At 37.4% G+C, this 23125-nt stretch overlaps 1 protein-coding gene across 2 annotated transcripts; it reads left to right on the top strand.

Annotated features, from left to right (window-relative positions):
- Positions 1 to 1114: 1114 nt before the first annotated feature.
- Positions 1115 to 22676, top strand: LOC131788598 (uncharacterized). 2 transcript variants are annotated; one of them, XM_066159306.1, is made up of 24 exons: positions 1115 to 1247; positions 1913 to 2286; positions 3517 to 3562; positions 3750 to 3829; positions 4862 to 5009; positions 5466 to 5684; positions 6199 to 6406; positions 6684 to 6778; positions 7280 to 7423; positions 8178 to 8374; positions 9232 to 9316; positions 9422 to 9459; positions 9966 to 10029; positions 12391 to 12540; positions 13327 to 13347; positions 13663 to 13683; positions 13999 to 14019; positions 14749 to 14838; positions 15647 to 15736; positions 17031 to 19222; positions 19323 to 19392; positions 19632 to 19886; positions 20141 to 20218; positions 21355 to 22676. In XM_066159306.1, exons 1-24 carry the CDS (start codon positions 1217 to 1219, stop codon positions 21546 to 21548), a joined length of 4911 nt encoding a protein of 1636 aa, XP_066015403.1. In that variant the 5' UTR covers positions 1115 to 1216; the 3' UTR covers positions 21549 to 22676. The 2 variants fall into 2 exon arrangements, with proteins under 2 accessions (XP_066015403.1, XP_066015402.1); XM_066159305.1 differs by lacking the exon at positions 1115 to 1247 and adding an exon at positions 1467 to 1643 and having other exon boundaries at positions 7283 to 7423.
- Positions 22677 to 23125: the final 449 nt, after the last annotated feature.

Here is a 23125-nt window from a genome sequence, read left to right on the forward strand (position 1 = left end):
AAGGAAAAAAGTATATCATCTGAAGGTGAAGAAAACAATAATCGATGAGCAGAGAAATCTCATTGAAATATATAGTAAACTCAAACATTTTAATGTCGATGGCAAATATGCATAGCTGATCCAATAGATCAGTTTACATAGCGAATCATTGTACTTAGCGCTGTTTTCAATCAGCGACTAACGAAAGCGTTACCGTACCCCTGGCAGAGATAGAAAAATACGAACCGCTCTAAAACCAATCAGATTGCAGGATTCGTTACCGTGACCTCTGAGAAAAAAATAAGAGGAACAGTTTTATTCATTTGTTAAATGGAATAAGTTTGCACAATAACGCAAAATATGTAATTGTGGAATGATAGCAGACGAATTAAAAAGGAGACGAAAATGATTCTAAGCAAAGAATGAAGATATTATGTCCGTTCTTGTTTTTTAGCCGTCAGTCACCGCCAGTGCTTACAGTTCTCTTCGCAACCCAACCCCTCCCGAAGACTCAAACAAGTAGATCGATCGTTGCTTCCAGATTTGGACAACTTGTTGTATCTAAAATTTTGTCTCATCGTGTATCTTTACAAAAACTTCAAAATTATCAATTCAAGCTTCACTAGTGTATAAAATTAGAAGTTTTAGTCAAGAAAAAATACACAGGGGAAAGCGCTGAGAGTCAGGTGTTTTGAGTCAGACAGGTGTTTTGATCGAAGCGGCGCGCGTGAGAACAAGAGTCACGCAAAAAAGTCTTTTCCTTACTCCTCACGCAATGCGTGACAGCTTCAAAAAAGGGTTTCCTACGCTTTTGCTGAAGCATTGCACGTGATTGGGTAGGCATTCTAAGAAGAAAGAAAACGCTGTCAGTCCTGCCACATACTGTTCATAACGTTCGCTGTTATTCGCTCTTCCGCTCTGTAGTCAAGATGAACATGTACTGGTTAGCGGTGTCCAAGTTGAGTGAAAACGAAATAGCAGCAGGTTGGCAAGACCACCTCACAGGAGCCAATCAGAAAAAAGTGTCAAAAATTTAAACCAATCATAATCTAGAAAACTACTTGGACAGGGTTAGTTTGCACATCCCAAGTAGATAATATCAAAACCGAATTAGGAGCAGACATTAGGGAGCTGACTGCAAACGCAATTCGTCCATTACTTTCTTTAATAATTTCCAGATCTCTTGATCCGGGAGAAAGATTCCGTGAAGTTTTTTAACTTCTAAGGCTTGTCCGACATGCCGAGACCAGCGGCGAATTTAGGAGGAGGTAAGTAGTCTCGCGTGTTGTTCGCTGTTCCGCTCTGTAGTCAAGATGAATACTTAATAGTTAGCGGTGTCCAAGTTGAGTGAAAACGAAATAGTTAGCAGTGTCCAAGTGGAGACCACCTCACTGGAGCCAATCAGAACAAAGTGTCAAAAATTCAAACCAATCATAATCTAGAACACTACTTGGACAGAGCAAAGCTAGCTTGGACAAATTGTTAGTATCACAATCGTATAGGGATCAGAAATTGTGGAGTTAGGTTCGTTAACGCGGTTCGTTCGTTACTTTTCTTGATAATTTCTTGATTTCTTGATCAAGGAGAAAGATTCTGGGCACTTTGAAAATTCTTGGGTTAGTCCGACATGCCGAGACCAGCTACGGCGGCGAATTTAGGAGGAAGTAAGTAGTCTCGCGTGTTGACAACGAATTCTCCGAACATTCTACAATTTGTTTTCTGTGTCACTAAGGAAGAATACTCTCTAATGCTTGGTCCTCTATACCGTGATTGGATCGAAGTGACAAAATGTATTCTCATTTTCCAAGGACACCTTTGAATCACAGCTCAACAGAAGGTTACACATGTGCGCGGACTGGAGTTACATGAATACTGCACCTGATAGAAATTTATTGAACTGAATGATTAATGTTCGATATTTTTTGTTATCTAGGAAAAAAGGATTCAGTGTACCTTTTCATACGAGAATTGATTCAAGAGGGAAAGTATGCATGGTTTGTTACTGAGGAGGGTCGGTTTCTTATCAAATGGGACAAAGCCGTAGAGCTTTATATGGAGTACAGAGCGACGAAGAACCCCAAGTTTAAAAAGAACACGAACCGAAGAAAGGCCAGCAATGCCTTGAGAGCAGCTCTCCTTCATCACTATGAAAAGGATGGAGCGAAAGAGTTCGCAGAAAGCAGAAAGTTGGGTGGAAAGACCAAAGTTATTGAGAGACAGTTCCAAATGCCCTCCAGTGTGTTCCAATCCCTTTTTGGATTAAGTGTTGAACTTCCAGATAACCGTCAACATGCCTCAGGTGATCAGGTAATTTGAAATGGACTGCCATTTAATTATTATGCTTTAATCTAATTTTAATATACATTATAATCAAGGATAACACCAGTTGGTGAAATCTAACATGTGAAAAGTATATTTTGAGGCAATTTATGAGACTACGCTAACCCCAGAGGGGTTTAACCCCAACCTTCCCCAGAATTTGATAATTATTAGTCCCCTTTCCCTTTTGAAATTTTCATAAAAAACTTCTTCAACTTTGATCTCTGAATTCTGTTTGTTTGCCAAACATTTCCAATCAGTATTAATTTTCTCTGTTTTGCATGTCAGAAGAATTCTTGCTCACCACTTTCAGGCCAGTGTTTGCTGTTAATTCAGCCATTATCTTGATAAGGTCCTGTATTTTGAAGCATATGTTTTTTGGGTTAATTCTCTTCCATATTATCTGTAAATTGCCAACTCAGGCCTTCCAGAATATTCCAAGATGCTACTTGTGTTCTGGTTTGGACATTCTCTGGAATTTTCTGTCTCTTAACCCTTTAATTCCTAAGAGTGACAAGGTTCTAATTTCTCCTTACAATATCATCCCTGAATCTAATGTTTAAGTCACAAGAATAAAGGAAATGATCAGAAACTAACAAAGCTCTTGATGGTTTTACAAATTCTCCTTGTTAGAACCTAGGTAATGTACAAAGAACAATATGGAGATTATGTCTTATGATGCAAGAGTAAAGGGTTAACCCTTTAACTCCTAAGATCTGATTGTTGATTCTCCCCTCTAGCTGCTAGTCATTTCCTGGTTAAGTAGTTATGAGAATTTGGTGTTAGTTCAAGATAACAACTTCTAACTGACAAGTTTTAGTATTTTCATTACCTTTTTACTAGAGGATGTATGGATATTAAAGGGAGAAATTACATGTTCATCACTACCAGGAGTTAAAGGGTTAAATTTTGTTTATATAAAGGAGTCAAATGACAGTTTTAGTTTTCCATCTGACTCAAATTGAAAGGACCAGATCATATTAGTCTCCTAGAGATATGAGAAAGAGTCTGCAAAATTAGTACAAACCTGTCTTACATACAAAATTTAGCTAAAACTGTACCATGGCTGACCTCAAAGTTATGACCCAACCCAACTCATTCACAGCTTCTTTTTTCAGTTTGAATCGGAGTTCTATAAATGAAACCTTAATTAAAAGTATTTTTATATATACAAGTGCCATTACCAGTTATTTACAGAATGATGGATTTCTTTTGCAGTCTGACACTAGTGGGATATCAGGAAGTGATACTGAATTAATGGAAGGTAATTATCACATAAAAATATTGTTATGGTGTTTTTGATTACTATGAGTGTAGTTACTTTGATTCATGATCCAAAAACTGGTCCATACTTTGGGTAGCTTGGCCATATTGCAATGCATGTAAAAACCTCTACGTGTTCAAATTGTAAAAATAACTGATGTTTTGTTGGTCTTTTAATCACATTCTAGAGGATCAATCTTTGTCGGAGTGGTTGCATGAAAACCTCAAATATAATGTCGATATGACACCAAAACGGAGTCCATTGCAGGTAAAGTTTTCCATAAAAGTGCTCACAGATCAGATGTATTAGTATTGTAAAAACTTTTGTATAAGCTGCTCTCATGTATAAGCTGTATACCCCCAACTTTCAAGCATGATTTTGTAAAAAAAAGTGTTGGTCGTTTGTTTGCAGATGTTCACAATAAACTTGACAAAATCTAATTTTGTGTATTTGCAAAAACATTAATAAGTTAATCAACTCTGAAAATACCCCTTAAAAGCTTTCCTTTAATCAATTTCCCTATTCTCTGTGACTGACAACAGTTTTCTTGTTAAAGCCCGCACCTCAAATGAAAACAATGGAATTTGAATGAAAAAAGAAAGTGCAGGAGAATGATGCAAAATGTTTTCTTGGTAACCATGTAGAAGGTCTGGACACTAAGGACAAATGATGATCTTGTTTATAAGCGGCACCTAAGATTTTTAGCTCAAAACTTAAGCAAAAAGGTGCAGCTCATACACAAGCCTTTACAGTATTTACAAAAGTTAGCAATTTTGTTCCTTATTTTAGTTTGATTGTTACATGACATACAGTGCAGCACATGTTAATTCAAAAGACCTGTCAGCATGAGGAAGTTAATTTTGAAAAAACCTATAAGCAGTCTTCTTTAGAGACTGAACCATTTACAGCTCCTTGTAGCTCCAAACAAATTATATTCCCAATTATGTGGGCCTAATATACTCTCATACCATGTGTTAGAAAAATGAAATTCTCAGAATCTTTAGGTTTTATTAATGTATAAGTTTTAATGTATTATTTTGCTTTGTTTTATTATCAGATTTCATAGGAGCTGAAAATCACAAATAAATGTTTTCCTTTCAAACTGATTTAAGTGTAAAGGAACAATGCAACATCTATGTTCTTAATTAGAATAGACTATAGTCAACTGTTAAATTTGTGAAACTGTTCTTTCACATCATATCATAAGCCCCACTTGGCTTGGTCTGCAGGGTATAAAAGTGGACAGGAAGGAATTTTGGAGTTTTTTTATGATGACTGACACTTCCTTCTTCTCTGTAGGGTGGAGATCCCTTCTCTGTCACATTTAGTCCAAGTCTAGATGCACATGTTACCTCTGTCCATGCAGTCTTTGTTAAGTCAGGCATTGTTTTAGGCAATGTGGAAATGGTCATTTTACCTGATTGTCTACTTGGACGCAAAATTCCTGGTTTGTTAACATTCAACTAGATATAGCCATGTTAGAATCAACACATTTATAAGATGTGCATTTCTTTAACTATCCATTAATTGCATTGATCATCCTTTTTTTTTTTACTTATAAATTAAGGTTGTACCGCATGATGTTAAACAGTGGATGTAAAAAGGTTTTCAGGGATTAACCCTTTACACCCCAACATCAGTATCCATATTCTCCATTCTCTTTGTTATACGTTTCGTTTAGTAATGACATGGAGAATTGGTTTTACAATCATAGCTTCCTTGGGTGGCGATCATTTCCTTTATTCTTATGATCTCAACAAATGATTTAGCCATATTACTGTTAGGAGAAATTAGATGCTGGTCACTCTCAGAGTTTAAAGGGTTAAAAAGTGTTAACAAGCCTGTAGCAATTTCCTTGAGCTTCAACCTCTCTATATCGTCGACTTTTATTCTTTTACTGCAGGTGCATCATCGTCTGGTTGGGGCGATGTGATATTTAAAGCTCATCATGGTTACTGTCTGGGGTCAACAAAAATTTTTTACTATCCTGATGAAAGGGAAGTTGTTATCATGGTAAAAAACCCCAGCCTATTTGAAACTCTTTGCAAGGACATGAGCTGTCACACAGCCAAAAGTTCTTATAACTGCAGTGATGAAGGAACACAAAGATCGGAATCTTTCGGTGAGTTTATTTAATATTCATTTGGTATGAAAAGCAAATTAAGTTTCAGGCTTCCTTGAGGAAAATTATATGATAAATGTGAGAGGTAGTTGAATTGTTTTGCATGTTCTATAAAATTGGGAAATAGTGTGACTGTGTAATTTTTAACTCTACTATCAGTAAACCAATAAATATTGATGTTGATGATGATTTTCATCTTGTATGTCTTTCTGTGACTCTTGAAATCTAAGACAAAGATTTTATCAAAATGACAAACTGCTGAATTATCATGATCACTCCTTTCTCAATGTCAAGTTTATATCAGGCAGTCCAATGTTTCCATCACTAACACTGACAATTAGGCTGGGTAAGGGGGTAAATGTTACATTGACTGTGTTGTGACATATACTTGTCCAGTGCATTCTTTGGTCACATTATGAGATATGCAAGCATGTGATTATTATGTTGTATGGGATTGAAAAGTCTATATTTCCCTCTGTTGAATGTAACAATTATTTTAATTTTTTTTTTCTAGGAAATGCACAACAAGTCCAGTTGTTATGCCTCCTGGTTTTTACTGCTGCAAGAGAGGGTGCTCAGCAGTTTATTGAGATTATCTTCTCCTCCTCAGCAGGAAGGCTGGTCTTTGATGCTTACAAAAACAGTCAACCATTGCCTGAAGTGGTTGCAAAGGATCATGGTCATAACAAGACTGCTTGTTACCTGGAAGGTGTGACCAAGAGGTACATGTTCTGGACAATTTAGAGTTTAAAATTTTATTTTGATATTATATTAACAAGGAGTGTACTAATTCTAACTGTATGCATTAAAACAACCTTCAGTGGCAGTGGTATTCATTTTAGACATTGAGGTAAGAGAGGGAGCTGGGGATATGGCCAGGAAGCAAAGGAACCTCTTTCATATTGACTGTCTCCAGAGATCATAGATACATTTTTTAATTGTTGTAATGAACAAATGCATATTGTGTTTGTTCAATTTAATCTATTTTTAAATGGGCAGATTTTCAGAGGAGAGTTTTGCTGCAGAAGAATATCCCAAGGCAATTGATTGGTCAGAACTTGCAAAAGCTGCTGAGGAGGCACAAAGGAAGCATGGTAACTAAACAACACTCAATCACTTTTTAAATGTTGATCTTTATGCTCAAATTTCATTTCTGGGTTCACATGCAATTCTTGCTGCTTCTACACCACAGAAACGACATACACTGCCTTGAGTTAAAATAAACAAAATGTGTTAAAGTGTAACCATCACAAAGATAGATATTAAGATAGATGAAAATATCGATTTGTTACAAGTGTGGCATAATGATGAAGTCTGTCCACCGAAAGGCATGCGTTATTATCCTCACAAGGATTTCAGATTTTTTTTATGGATTTTTAAGAATATCACAACTTTAATCTTCTCCTAGCATTGTGTGACAACAAAAGCAATAATGGTTATAATAATGAAATAGAAACTTACTTTCAAGCAGAGCTATGAAGAATGAAGAAGTGAGAAGCGTCTTTTTATCTCAACACAGGCCTAATAGAACCTTATCATTTTCTTATTTTACATGACAATTCTCTGATAATGGTTTTTGGCTCCCTTTGACTAAGCAGAATGTAACACTGAGAATGAAAGCAGTGACCTCACAAGTGATCTGTCAAAGGATGCAGGGTACTTAGGAGATTTAGAGACATCATCTAATGAGCCCCAAAGTTCAGATTCTGAGGATGACATTTACATTACGTCAAATAATGGTATTTCCCTTTTCATTTTAGACCATTTTACTCCCTAACCAACACATTCCTTAGCATCTTTCATCAAGAGGCTGTTCACATTTAAAAAATAATTGAAGTTCTTTACTGCATGCATTAATATTTGGCGGTTGATCTTTTTAAATTGTGACACAACTACTCTGAAATACTTTTGACAGCTGTAATGATAATTTTTTTACAAAAATAGGTGAATGTTCTTGACAAATTATGCTACAGCTCACTGACTTCACATAATTGTGCTGTTTGACCTTGGGTTTGAGTTGATGTTGTATGGATTTTTTTTTTAAGAAATAGAAACTTACTCTCAAACAGGGCTATGGTAATAGTTTTGTTAATTTTTTTTTAGGTTTAGCTGTTCTTTCATACCCATTCTATAGATTTAGGCCACAACAGATTAATATTATGGGGATACCAATCTGATAATTTCATCAATTAAATGATTTTTTTTTCATAAGCTTGAGTTCCTTCCACTTTTTTTTATTCAATTGCTTTGTAAGGGAAGTCAATAATTTGGCCTTTGCTTTAAAGAATTTCATGTGCCCAATTAGTAAAGGGAATTATGTTGTCTTTTTTTATAAAATTATTTGTTGTATCTGCTATATTTGCACAATTTTCCACATTTTAAATGTACTATTTACTTTTCTAGAAGATGGTAGCAACTTACAACTGTAGCTACTCTGAAAATTTGAGATGCGATAAAGTCATGAATGTTTTTTTTCTCTTTGCTCAAACTAAGTGTATGGGGATGAAAATTTAGCAAGAATGATGGACTTTGAAGCTATTGATGTACATGATGTCCAGTCACTTCAGGATACAGAAGATGCTGAAAAATTTCGAGAAAAGGAGGAAGTTTTGTTTCCCAAAATGCAGGAAGCCATCCAATGTCTCCCTACTATGGCAGATAAACTTGACGATGTCAAGATGGAAGACAAGGTACTAGCATATTGAGAGGTGTTACAAGCCTCCTTGCAGTAATTGTAACAGTAATGATAGCAGGGGCTGCCTCACCACTTTTACTAGCAGGGCTGAGCCTCGTCAGAGCTGGTACATCTCTAAGGAGGCCAATAGTGACTTGAAGGAGGCTCTGGATAGCATGAAGGATGTCCAAGAGATAATCCATAAGTGGTTGAAAAACAAAACAATATCCAGACTGCACTACATTTGTTTGCTTGCTGAGGCAAATCTTTAGGAGGCTAATCTTGAGGCTAAGACTTTATGGATAATGCTTACTTCTGCCCCAATTGTTGAAAATATTTCAGCAATTGGAGCAGAATAAATACACTATTTGAGAATTATATTCTTGAAAGAAAATCAAAATTAAATGAACAAGGGTAGAAAAAATAAATCATGATGGAAATAAAAGCTAAATGAAACAATTCTGAAGTATGGTTTACTCCAGTAGGCTTTAGTATACTTTGAGTTCAAAACATAAAAGCTCCATATCTTTTTTAGAAAATACGACAATTAACTGGCTGCAGTTGGCAAAGATGTCTCAAGCTCACATCTCCAGCTCGCGTCTCCAGGAAAAGCAAACGATTAATTCCTTGGAAAACTTGATACCAGGTCACAAAATGTGTGACACTCTCATGAATTAATGTTGTTTGCTTTTCTTGAGACGTGAGCTTGGGATGTCTGTGCAGTTGGCAGCTTCTCCACATGGTGGCCAGTGGAAACCCTTTATTTTCATGAATTTGCAATGTCTTCTTGTCACCATCTGATTGAGAATGTATTTATATTTATAGTGAAAGGCTTAAAAGTTTACTTCTATTAAATAATCCTTGCCTCAACAGATATCTGACATTTCAACCAAAGATTTGCACTTGGCACGGGAGGAAATCTCTACTAATTCAGATAATGACATGGACCAACCTGGAGGTATATTTTTAAATGGGTCTAATTTAAAGGTTTTTTTCTTTTGAAAAAATGAAAAGTTCATTTCTTTGATTTACTTTTACAAATTTTCCTTCTAATCTATTTCAGTGGTTCAAGATATTTCTCCCTCATCAAGCTCTGTGAAGGTAGTTATATTATTTTAGAAATTGTCATGGTGATCTGCAAATTTAATCAGGCATGAGGAAAGCCTCTTGGAAGGGGGGGATGGCAAAGAGTTACTGGAATGATCAGATGAACAAAACAAAACAAAGTCTGTGGTCATCTGAAAACCAAATGTTTGTCAACTGCTAGCTAGGCACGGCTGAGCATGGAGGCCTGGGGCTTCTTTAATCCCTAGGAATAATGAACTTGCATTGTGCGATAGTATTGTTAAAAGAGTGGAGATTATCTCCAGTAACCAGGTTCTAGAATTACTAATTTTCTACATGCCCTATGGTTAGTAGGGATGATGCACTCACCCTCCACCACTGTGGTCCAGGTTCGATTCCAGGACCCAGTGTCACTTGTGGCTTGAGTTTGTTGTTGGTTCTCGTCCTTGCTCCAATGTTATTGTAGTCATTATTATTATTACGTAGTTGTTAATTGATTCCCATTTCTTTTTATATAAATTTAAACTAATTGAAAAACAAAGAAAAGCCAAGAACATGTAGATTGGGATAGGATCAGTCCCCTAACCATCAAGTCAACTACTTCAGGTAAGTGTTCCTGAAACTGTTACATGATTCACTCATGTTCCTTGTCATTTGAAACGGTATTTTCATAAGATAAATTAACCTTATTTAATGAATGAAACTTAATTAATTGAAATTGTGGTTTTGCAAAATATTATAGCTAGTAAAAGTAATTGCACAAAGTGTCGATGTTTATCTCGTGTGCCCCACGGATATTCCCTAGTTTTTAATCCTTATGTCCAATTTCTGTCCAAGTCTTTGTTTAAAGCTCTTGCACGATATGAGCAGTTCACAAGATTGCCTTCTGCTTCACATCCCTTGAAGCAGGGCAGTCATCGAGTATGATCAGTGCTCTCGAAAGCGTAACTAACTAATTAAAGTCAATCATTGAGCTGGTCTTGTTGGGGGACTATGGCGAAGAACCCCTTTTCAGCATCTGTAAACGCCTATATGTTCTGTTGTGATGAAGGTCGGGCATAGGAGTAAGATTGATCTACTTGCAAGGTTTCTGCTTTCTTGGATGATTGAATCAGTTGCTCTATTGACTGTGATTGTCTTAGGATGGTTCACATGCTCATGCATAAATCTCTTTCCATTACTGTAATTTGATATCACGGCCTTGGCAAGGTCTATGTTGTTAATCATCTCTTACTCAAGCTCGATGTTAGTCAATTCATAGGTAATCTTTGTTGGATCCGATCCCTTTACAACGTCGCTAGCTGGTGCGAGACTGAGCTCGAAGACGAGCTCATTTGAAAGTCCCTTTGGGTAGAAGGCTCTGTGATTGCTCAGAATGCCATGATCGATCGGAATCCTGTACTTGCTTCTGTATACTTTATTGAGCTTCTCCTTGTCAACAACTGTATTCTTCTTACCTCCTGCATTGCACCTCTACCTCGTTAGATCAACAGACTGGATTCCCTCTCTCATCATGCTTGCTGTCTTGTTCTCAGTCAAGAAAAAGTCTTTATAGAGCTTGAATAGATCGTAGCCGTCTGTCTCCTGCAGGCTCTCCCTTGCGAACTTGATGGTCAATGTGTCGACCAGAGCTCTTACCATCATGGTGTTCAGGAGTGAGTTGTTTTTATGCGCACTCACAGTGAGGTTGAAGATGAGTGCAAGAGACCTCGGCACAAGGACTACTCCTTCGTGAAGCTTTAGAACCTGAACCATCAAGACATCACCTGGAGATGCACTGTTCTAGTTGAATATGACTCTGTGGACCAGCGATCTCCTTTGAGAGGATTTCACCTCTTCCTCTCGAAATCGAGACTGATTTGATCCCGGTTTCCATTTTCCTTGGTGAATACTTTATTTCTGCAGTCCCAAAATGGCTCACTTTGGAGATACTGATCCTCTTTTGGGACACAGTGATGACAACAATGATGAAGACGATGGAGATTCAACAAGGCCTTTTCAACCTTATTGTAATTCAACTCCAGGACCATTAGGTGAACAGCTTGAAATGAGGACCATGTACACAGAGTTTAGAGAGGATGGGGCGAAGATGGTTCAGACATCCGTCATGGAGGGGATTGATCTGAAGACGTTAAGAAATAGCATTAAAATCGCCCATGCCAAGGATGAGTTGAGGAACCAATTCTCGAACATGAAGGAATCTGGTATACAATTTTCGTTCAATGAGGATAAAAGAGTGGTCATGGCAAAAGATGTTGGGCAGAGAGAAGAGCCTGTGAAGATCTTCAAACGAAAAGGAACAGCTTTGCTTGCAAGTTTTATTAAGAGATTCAAACCAATCCTCGACTCAGAAAGACAAGGAGATCCACTTAAGAGTATGAGAGGATTGTCTATGATGAGAGCCAAGACTAAGCGTCCGAGAAGAGCTTAAGTTAATTCCTCCTGGAGCTGAGCTAACTCCAGAAGAGGTTTACTGATAGAGAAGTTTCACTCTAATAGATTGATAATTCAGACATCAGGTTCAGGGTCAAATGAGATGCCTTGAGAGTGACAGACAACTGCTGCTGTCAAACGCAATCAAGGTGGCTCAAGTTGGTTGTCAGGCTGTTCATTGCTGTGCTGAGGTAGTGTGCAGCTGCCTCAGCTGATTAGTACTCTTTGTATCAAGTTTTCTGGCATTGTTCCTAAGTGTAGTCAATGGCAATTCAGAGAAACACTTGATACAATTTTTGAGTCCGCCTGGGACTGCATGACAGACAGCTTGACACACCTAGATTGCAGTTTGCTTTAGCTCTGTCTTAGAACTGGTCAGCACCGGTCAAAACAGGTCAAAGCTGGTAGAACTCGAGCTGTCTTACCAGCTGTCCCAGAATTATCATTTTTCTATTGCTCATTTCCTGCTAAAATCAGAAGATCTCAGGCATTGTTGTGTGCTACATAAAGGATACGATAATTTTCTCGTTGCAGGAAGGGTTATCAAATATATATTGCCAACAGAAAATGAATTGCCGTCCTTAAATCCCACAGTTGAACCATCTTCTGAGGAAACAACTCAGTTTGACCAAGCAGAGGACGAGGAAAAGACGAGTCTCTTGTCTGATTTTTATAAGTGTAGGGGTGAGTATACTTCATTTTTTGTATCGTTTTAGGGGAGTTAAACGATATTATGCTTGCGGTGCATGTGGGGAAAGTGTGTTTTGTGCTGGGATATGCATAAATGTAAGAGCTTAAACTTGCTGTATGCTTCAAAAAACAAATCTCTTTTTCAAGCTGAGGTTTGAGAAAAAGGTGAAGAACCTGCAGGAAATGTAGCACTGAGTTCATGGAAAAATTCAAGATATTCAAGCATAAACCTCATGTGCCCGCCATACAAACATAAGACGGAAGATGGCGGAACTTTTACTGTTACCTGTTCACAACCATCAAAGCAAATACGCTCGGTTATACGCTCAGCATAGTTTTAATTAATTTTCTTACATGCTACTGTGTTAGAATGTTTTAAGCATCTCAATATAAATGTATAACAGGCCTTGAGTTATTGTATTTCTTTTTTTATTCCAAGCTTTCGCAGATGTAAGGCATCATTCAGGAATGCAAAGAATTTTCTTAACATTGCCTGATGATACCGTAAATTTACGAAAGCTTGAAATAAAAGAGAAATACAGTTGCTGAAGGCCTCAATTATAGTTTCAGTAAACTTTTATGTATGTATAGAATACACACTTGGAGTTAGGAGAATACGTTTGTCTTTAGGTAAATTAGTCTTTCATTATAACAACACCAAGCGGGGATCAATGCTCGGAAAAAATATGCATCCCTCAGCCACCATCTATGTCATTTCATTAAGTGATTGAGATTATTTTGCAAATCTTATTGTAATTAATCTTTTTGTTTTCATTTCAGAGGAGTGGTTGAAGCAAACTGGTAATTAGTTAGTTATGAAAACGAACCTATATATATGAATTTTATGTATGGAATTTTATGTATGTATAGAATACAGTTGCTGAAGGCCTCAATTATAGTTTCAGTAAACTTTTATGTATGTATAGAATACACACTTGGAGTTAGGAGAATACGTTTGTCTTTAGGTAAATTAGTCTTTCATTATAACAATACCAAGCGGGGATCAATGCTCCGAAAAAATTATGCATCCTTCAGCCACCAGCTATGTCATTTCACTTAGTGATTGAGATAATTTTGCAAATCTTATTGTAATTAATCTTTTTGTTTTCATTTCAGAGGAGTCGTGGAAGCAAATTGGTAATTAGTTAGTTATGAAAACGAACCTATATATATGAATTTTATGTATGGAATTTTATGTATGTATAGAATACAGTTGCTGAAGGCCTCAATTATAGTTTTAGTAAACTTTTATGTATGTATAGAATACACACTTGGAGTTAGGAGAATACGTTTGTCTTTAGGTAAATTAGTCTTTCATTATAACAACACCAAGCGGGGATCAATGCTCCGAAAAAATTATGCATCCTTCAGCCACCAGCTATGTCATTTCACTTAGTGATTGAGATCACTTTGCAAACTCTATTGTAATTAATCATTTTGTTTTCATTTCAGTGGAGGCCTTGAAGCGAAAAGGTAATTAGTTACTTATGACAACGAACCTTAGTAACTTTTATTTTGACAGTGTTTCAATATTTACTCTTTGCACTTTACTTGGATATGTATTGATGTTTGATATATGCAAATATACTTAGTTTTGAACTACGTATTTATTTACTTCATTTTCTTAGAGCACATTTGATTGTGTTCAACTGATTTGAGGATTCTAGTATAAATGTTTAACAGGCCTTGAGCTGTAGTATTTCTCTTTTATTCCGAGACTTTGCAGATGCACGGCATCGTTCAGGAATGTAAAGAATTTTCTATTTCTATCTAGGTTATTTTACCCGCTAACGCATGATTTTAAAATTGCATCTTCAGTCCCTTTGGAAATTTATGCTCGAGGTCTTGAAGCTGTTAAGGCATATGACAAAGCCTTAATGGGGGGAAAGGCCTACATCAAGAGAATACCAGAATACCAGACAGCTTGACACACCTAGATTGCAGTTTGCTTTAGCTCTGTCTTAGAACTGGTCAGCACCGGTCAAAACAGGTCAAAGCTGGTAGAACCCAAAAATTGTCTCGAGCTGTCTTACCAGCTGTCCCAGAATTATCATTTTTCTATTGCTCATTTCCTGCTAAAATCAGAAGATCTCAGGCATTGTTGTGTGCTACATAAAGGATACGATAATTTTCTCGTTGCTGGAAGGGTTATCAAATATATATTGCCAACAGAAAATGAATTGCCGTCCTTAAATCCCACAGTTGAACCATCTTCTGAGGAAACAACTCAATTTGACCAAGCAGAGGACGAGGAAAAGACGAGTTTCTGGTCTGATTGTTTTACGTTTAGGGGTGAGTATACTTCATTTTTTGTATCGTTTTAGGGGAGTTAAACGATATTATGCTTGCAGTGCATGTGGGGAAAGTGTATTGTGCTGGGATATGCATAAATGTAAGAGCTTAAACTTGCTGTATGCTGTATGCTTATAGTTTCAGTAAACTTTTATGTATGTATAGAATACACACTTGGAATTTTATTTAAATACTTAGTTTTGAACTAAGTATTTATTTACTTCATTTTCTCAGAGTACATTCGATTGTGTTCAACTGATTTGAGTATTCTTGTATAAATGTTTAACAGGCCTTGAGCTGTAGTATTTCTCTTTTATTCCGAGACTTTGCAGATGCACGGCATCGTTCAGGAATGTAAAGAATTTTCTATTTCTATCTAGGTTATTTTACCCGCTAACGCATGATTTTAAAATTGCATCTTCAGTCCCTTTGGAAATTTATGCTCGAGGTCTTGAAGCTGTTAAGGCATATGACAAAGCCTTAATGGGGGGAAAGGCCTACATCAAGAGAATACCAGAATACCAGACAGCTTGACACACCTAGATTGCAGTTTGCTTTAGCTCTGTCTTAGAACTGGTCAGCACCGGTCAAAACAGGTCAAAGCTGGTAGAACCCAAAAATTGTCTCGAGCTGTCTTACCAGCTGTCCCAGAATTATCATTTTTCTATTGCTCATTTCCTGCTAAAATCAGAAGATCTCAGGCATTGTTGTGTACTACATAAAGGATACGATAATTTTCTCGTTGCTGGAAGGGTTATCAAATATATATTGCCAACAGAAAATGAATTGCCGTCCTTAAATCCCACAGTTGAACCATCTTCTGAGGAAACAACTCAATTTGACCAAGCAGAGGACGAGGAAAAGACGAGTTTCTGGTCTGATTGTTTTACGTTTAGGGGTGAGTATACTTCATTTTTTGTATCGTTTTAGGGGAGTTAAACGATATTATGCTTGCAGTGCATGTGGGGAAAGTGTGTTTTGTGCTGGGATATGCATAAATGTAAGAGCTTAAACTTGCTGTATGCTGTATTCTTATAGTTTCAGTAAACTTTTATGTATGTATAGAATACACACTTGGAATTTTATTTAAATACTTAGTTTTGAACTAAGTATTTGTTTACTTCATTTTCTCAGAGTACATTCGATTGTGTTCAACTGATTTGAGTATTCTTGTATAAATGTTTAGCAGGCCTTGAGCTGTTATATTTCTTTTTTATTCCAAGCTTTCGCGGATGTACGGCATCTTTCAGAAATGTAAAGAATTTTCTATTTTCTTTACATTTCCTGACTCAGTATATCGTAGATTAGCGAAAGCCTGGAATGAAAAAAGAAATGAAGTTGCTCAAGGCCTCAATTGAATCGTCCATTTGCCTGGTCTCTAAGGCGTGTTAATGTAAACTGTCTCGTTGTGTGTCTATGTGAGCTATAATTGGTCCCAGATTTTCATTTACTGTAAAATGTTTTAGTTTTGTTGTGGCAGGGAAGATAAGCTACAGTTTTATCAGACATTTCTGCGATAAATAGCTGTTGCATTTGTTTCTGTTAATTTTATATATGTATGTATGTATGTATGTGTGTGTGTGTGTGTGTGTGTGTGTGTGTAGTTTTGTTGTGGCAGGGAAGATAAGCTACAGTTTTATCAGACATTTCTGCGATAAATAGCTGTTGCATTTGTTTCTGTTAATTTTATATATGAATGTATATATATGTATGTATGTATGTATGTATGTATGTATGTATGTATGTGTGTGTGTGTGTGTGTGTGTGTGTGTGTGTGTGTGTGTGTGTGTGTGTATGTATGTATGGATGTATGTGTGTATGCATGCATGTATGTATGTATGTATGTATATATATATATATACATAAGTTAAAGAATTAAAGAGGACGCATCGATTCTCTGTGACCCTGAGTTTCGCGCCTAAGCGCTCGTCAGACAGAACTTTATTCAATGAAGAACATACCTCCTTATATACAAATTAGATAAGTAGCTAATTAATTCACTAGTGTGATGATCAAATCTACATGTGTATGAAAAGTATCTCATTACATGACTCTCTGGAGACAGAGAACAAAGAACACTAGAAGAGAGAGTAGCAATATATTTTAAAGACAACCCATGCCTCTTCACCTTGCATAAGACACCCACAGGTTATTATACTCGCTAATGCATTATTTTAAAATTGCTTCTTCAGTCCCTTTGGATATTTATGCCCTGACCTATTTAGGTCCTGAAGCTGTTAAGGCATTTGGCAAAGCCTTAACCAAGGGAAAGGCCTGCCACAAGAGAATATCATTAATTTTGATCGGACAGGATCAGGCAGGAAAAACTAGTCTGAAAAAGTCCTTAAAAGGAGAAAATTTCAACGAAAAAGAAGAAAGCACAGTCGGAATAGAGACTGACTCTTTGTACCTTAAAGCATCAACAGAGATTTGGAAAAGTGGAAAAGTGAAGGAAGAGGTACAATTTGATCCAGAAGATCAATTTGGACACCTTGCAACAGCGGAACTGCTCCGTAAAATTTTAAGGGAAGACATGGAAAATGTAGCGTGGCTTTCGCCAGAGTTGGATTCTGTCTCAGACACAAAGTCAGAGTCAGTGTTAGTGCCTCCGGGTAAATCAAGCGCAAAAAGTTCTCGTCATGGCTCAACTAAGCCCTTGAGAAATACCGAATCTTTACAGGGAAGATTTCCGGAGGAAGTAGCCAGGCTGGTTGAAAAAATGCTTCAAGAGGAGGAAAATGCAAACCACGAAGACAACATCTATTCAGTACTGTGGGATTTTGGTGGACAGTCAGTGTACTACGAAACCCATTCAATTTTCCTAAAAGAGAAAGCCATCTATATTTTGGTATCTGACTTGAGTCGTGATCCAGGGGAGAGAGCCATCCTGCCTGTCAAAACAGGACTTTTCGAGGGCAAAGTGGACATCGACTGCAATAAAACGAACCTTGATTATCTGGACTTTTGGATGTCAGCAATTTATTCCTTGGTAAGTCCAGATGTACTAAGCTCTCAAGAGACCACTCCGAATGCTAGTCATGTTTTGCCACGGAGGCTTCCCCCAGTATTCCTGGTATGCACCCATGCTGACAAGCCGTCTGATGGATCTAACGCCAGAGACCTTGCTCTAGAGATGTATGGCACTCTGTTGTGCAAAAGGTACAGGGAACATCTGTACAAAGATGTTTTCGTCGTGGATAATACAAAGTTTGGGGGTGAAGAAGAATGTGTTGAAGTTAGGCGACTGAGAGAAGAGGTACTTGCTGTTGCAAAGGAACTGCAACTGACGAAAGAAGAAATTCCGTTGAAGTGGTTAAGGTATGAAAACGAGCTTCGCAAAAAACGTGATAAGTGGATAACACTTGAAGAAGCCAAGTGGGTTGCATTTCAAGCTTGTGAAATTCAAGAAGATGATGAGTTTTCCACTTTGTTGAACTTTTTGCATGATCAGGGAATTGTGATTCACTTTAGTGGCTCTCCAGAGTTGGAAAAGATAGTGATACTAGATCCTCAGAGGCTTGTTGATGTCCTCAAAAACGTAATCACTGCAAGGCGTTTTAAACACATGGAGCATCCTGTCAAAGACCTGTGGATACAATTTGAAGAAACCGGAATCTTGGATGAAAAGGTCATTGACCATGCTTGGAGAGACTTGCTCGACAACCAAGAAAGTCACAAGAGCCTCATTGCCATCATGGAGAGATTAAGCTTGATTTCCCCTTGGCCGTCATCTAAAGATAGCAAGCAGTATCTTGTACCGTCCATGTTGATGTTACCCCCAACAGATGACGTCGTACAGCTTCTCGACTCTGTACACGTTCCATCTCTTTTTGTAACATTTGCATCAGGTCGAGTGCCACCTAGTCTATTCTCCCGACTTATCCTACATTTCCTCCCGTGGTGTGGTGGAGAATGGAAGAGCAAAGTGAGCCCACAGCTGTTTCATAATTTTGCCATGTTTCACATTCTTCCAGACCAAGGTATCTCCCTTATTTTTTGTTGCCATTCCATAGCTATTGAAGTCGCCGTTTACAGTGGAGACAATGACGAGAAAAGAACCGATATATTCCGTGCTGTTCACTGGAAATTGAGGTTTTCACTCGAATGCATGCGGAAAGAGTTTCACTGGCTCAACAACATGAAGTATGATATGTGTGTCTGCTGCCCAGTCTGTTCTCGACCAGGCTCGGGAAAATGCCGCGATCATGACGTGCGTGGATGTGAGTGTCTACACTTCTTGTCAGAATCTGATTTAAGACAGCGTCAACATTGTAACAGACTAGGACGCAGCCCTCTTGGGGATCGCAGGATTTGGGTCAAGCAGTTTGAATGTTGGTTCTTAATCGGAGAAGGAGAGGAGGGTGCTGGAATGTCAACGAATCAGGTACGTTGCCAGTCCTATCCTCTTCCTTGGGTTGATAAGACGCTAATACTATTTAAGTTCAATGACACTTTTTTAAAAGTGGATTTAATTTGTTTTTTAGCCGCTGCAAGCCATTCATACAACAAGTCATGGAGGCTCCCTCGGTGCGAAAGGAATATTTTCCATAGAAGGTAAAGGTCTCTATTTTTCATGTCATTATATCATAATAACAATGTCGTACTTAAAGAAACAGCTAACAAGATCCCTTCTCGTATAATTTTAGGAGCAATTTGCGTACTATTGTTTCTCCTGGAACAGACTTTTAACCAACTCAAAATATTTGGGCGTCAGTAAAATACATTTCGTCTACTTAACTCTCTCTTATTGCATTTAATTTCGTTGTTTCAATTCGTTCTAAATCATTTTCAAGGAAAGACAGAGAAAGGTCTTGCGCTGCCCGAGAATATCAAAACTTCCATCCAGTCCATTCCACTCAACTCAGAAAGTGATGTTAAGGATATTGTGATTCAGTTTCAAGAAGCTCTGAAGTTGGTACCAGCATCTTTGACCAGTCCAGAGCCTGAGACGAAAAGTATGATTCGTTACCTAGCATTGATAGCTAAATCTGAGAAACGGGATGATTTGGTGAGACACTTACGAGAGATTACACCTGCTGGTACTACTGGTGAGTTTAAGAAGATGAGTTTTTTTTTTTCGCACGGGGGAGGGGGAATAGGTTTCTAAGATATAAAGAAGTACTCACACAAGCGTCCTCTAAAAAAAATTATGTCAACATGAGCTTGATTTTATTGTGAAGTTGTATTTGCTGTTAATGCCCTCTTGATCTGCTTAAATATATATATTTTTTGTTTTTGTTTTAAGTATTCTAAAATAAATTCAGCTATATTTATCTTCTTTTCTGTTTGTTTGTCTTTACAGGACCGTTGTTGAATGAGGATATGTCAGTTGATTGCATGCCACATAAACAATTCAGGGATTTGACGTTCAGCCTCTCGGGTAAGGAATTAGGTTGGCGACCGCACACCCATTTATTAATAAACTAGTTGTAACCCTTGGTTGAACCAACAGATTGTCGTCTCTCGACTTTGAAAAGGACTCTCGAATAAACTCGGGCCTTAACAAAATTCAATTTTGTAGATGCGTTTTCAGATCATATTCCGACTAGACGAGTTCATAGCAAGCTAAATTTCGTCAGCTTTCGTCATAAGCTTTCCAGAAGGATGAGATGACGATAAATTAGACGAAATTTGAAGAATATCGGGCGCCAAGAAAATGTTAGTAATTAATACCATTTAACCATATGATATGCGGTAGAGTTTGGGTTAAGGTCAAAATCTGTTTTTCAATTGTAACAATTTATAAAAGAGCATAAATAGAGAATAATACATGGGCGCGCGTAGATATGGAATATCTCTTGAACACGAGAAGAGAAATTCCATATCTACAAGCAACCATGTATTATTTTGTTTATCATATAAACACAATAGCCCTTTACTGAGATAAAAGCCGACTTCATTAATGAATGAAAATAAATGAATATACAATCCCAGGATAACAATCGTATGGTGCGTTGGCGCTAACTCTTGAGATGGAAAAATGCGTTAAATCATGATTACAGAAGCAACAATGGTCGTAATTTTCAATTTACAAAAGTCTCATTTACTGACTTTGTCCTTACCGACAGAAGAAGTCTTTCAGATAAACGGCCAAAATCGGCCAGTGGCAAATCTTCCAGTTGTAGATTTTCATTCTCAGTCGAGAGAAATGTCAACACCAAAGCCACTCAATACGTAACTTTCGGTTTTTCCTTTTGTATATTGGTTTTCTTCCCATTCTAGCAAAGTTTGAAACTCACTGTTTGTCGGCGATACGGATTTTTTAGTGTTTTGGCCGCCATAATTCGAGAAAGCTCCGACATACTTACTTGTACTGAGAATGGTGGAGGGTTTGCCGCTCATTCATCAACCTGATCGAGTGGCGCTAAAGGCGTGTGAAGTGTCAGCAAGTGATTGGCTTTATCAAAACACGTGAAAAAATACGATATTTTTCACGTGTGTTGTTATGGCTTTTCTCAGGGCCGGATATCCCTGTATAACACCGCAGTTTATGTGATAATATGATTTTATATGCAGGTGGAGACGAGTGGAAACTGTTGGCAGAAAGGCTTTGTTTCTCCCAAATGGAGATTCGCTTTTTAGAAAACAGAGTTATGAATCCCTCGGAAGTTGTCCTCAGCGCTGTGGCAAAGCATCGCCACCTGAGTGTTGGAGAAATCTATGACACATTAGTCGACTGCGAGCTACCAGCTATCGCAGATCTAATGTAATTTAATTATAATATGAGCAGCGGACGAAGGTAAACGACACAGCAAGAAGGAGAAGCGAAAAGCAAGGTGGTCACCGACGACTTATTAGCAAAACATACAAGGAATAATGTATTTCCTGAACTTTTAATCGAGAAAGAAAGTGTGCGGTATACTTTTATAAACATGAAGCCAGTATGGTTTGATTTAGAGCAATTATTAATTGTATTTGAAACGGAAGAACTACGGCGAAGGACTAAGCCGGGTTGATTTATTTCCACTAACAGCGGTAGCGTTGGTTAGGGCCTGGTAAATAGCATGAGATAGTCTTCCACACATTGGAGTCATGGCCTCTAATCCAGTTTCAAAAAATTGTATTTTCCTCGTTTTCTAGCCAGTTAAATGAAATTTTTAAACGCACCAGTAAATCTAATTTGTCATTTCTAGCGAGCAACAAAATTTAACATGGTGAGGACATGCTGAAATAATACAGTTTTGCAGTACTTTTATGTCTACATGGCTATGGTTTTGGTGTTAATTAACTTCTTTCCTTCTAAGTGTTTCGTGCAAACAATTAACGGAACAAGAACAAAAAATTTTCATTATATCGGAATATTATTACAACATTGTAGCAAGGATTTTACGGTGCAGGGAAGGGTTGGGATCTTCCGTTAAAGAATTCAAATAATTAACATGCAAGATTGGTTTGAAATCTAGTCGTAAGCATTAAGTGTTTCCTTCTTATTCAGCATCGACGAACTTTCTTGAAGCGCGGAGCACGAATGAAGTGACAAGGTTTCCTTGCACATGTAACATCTCTGTATTGGTATTCAGTTTTCATATTTTCTTGACTAATAAGAATGATTTCGTAGTTAGTAACACATGTACATTCAGTTGAACATCAGATTAACCCTTCAGATTGCAGTTACCCAGTTATACCCTTGGGTAGCGAAAGAAATTTTGAGAGTGAAGTGCACTAATGAAGAAATAATGATTTGTTCTAGATAGAAATGCACACTGAAATACATTCTATCATCGGTTGTGCATGAATTAGTTTTGAGTGTAACTACTGTTGCAGCATATCTTATCTTCTGCATGACCTTTATGTATGCTAATGTAAAGCCAAAATAAAATCGTGTGTGTTTTAGCTCACCAAGTGATTGAATGAAAAAAATTATTAGATCTTAGTTCGCTGGAAGAAAGTGAAAGATGTAGTTGTACATTTTTCCTATTCCATTTCTTCAGATTTCCCTTCTATCCGCGGTTAATCATTCATACTCCTGGATAAACAATACTTCATGAGAGAAACGTGTCTCCCATGAAAAATCAGAGCACAATGACCTGAACAGGGCAACTGAAGCTCTTCACCGCCACCCCCCGCCTCCCTTCCACATCCCCCCTGGCGCCAAGGTCAGTTAAGGCCCTTCATGGCCTTTCATTGCAGCGTTTAGTCATTGCTGATCATAAACCAAATTAATTTTGATTGTTTTCTTTAATACCCTTTTATGTAAATTGTAACCAATGCTAACTTTATCCTTCCCTTTTTCCTAAATTGAACTTTCTTTAAATTGATCTAGATAATTAGTTTTTTCACTTTAACT

Source organism: Pocillopora verrucosa, chromosome 12 (genome assembly GCF_036669915.1).
Source record: "Pocillopora verrucosa isolate sample1 chromosome 12, ASM3666991v2, whole genome shotgun sequence".
Taxonomy (NCBI): domain Eukaryota; kingdom Metazoa; phylum Cnidaria; class Anthozoa; order Scleractinia; family Pocilloporidae; genus Pocillopora; species Pocillopora verrucosa.

Coding starts and splice junctions, on each gene's coding strand:
- LOC131788598 (XM_066159305.1), top strand. CDS start 1,607: ATGCCGAGACCAGCTACGGCGGCGAATTTAGGAGGAA. Junction 12,541..13,326: donor TGATTTTTATAAGTGTAGGG/GTGAGTATACTT, acceptor TTTTCATTTCAG/AGGAGTGGTTGAAGCAAACT. Junction 13,348..13,662: donor GGAGTGGTTGAAGCAAACTG/GTAATTAGTTAG, acceptor TTTTCATTTCAG/AGGAGTCGTGGAAGCAAATT.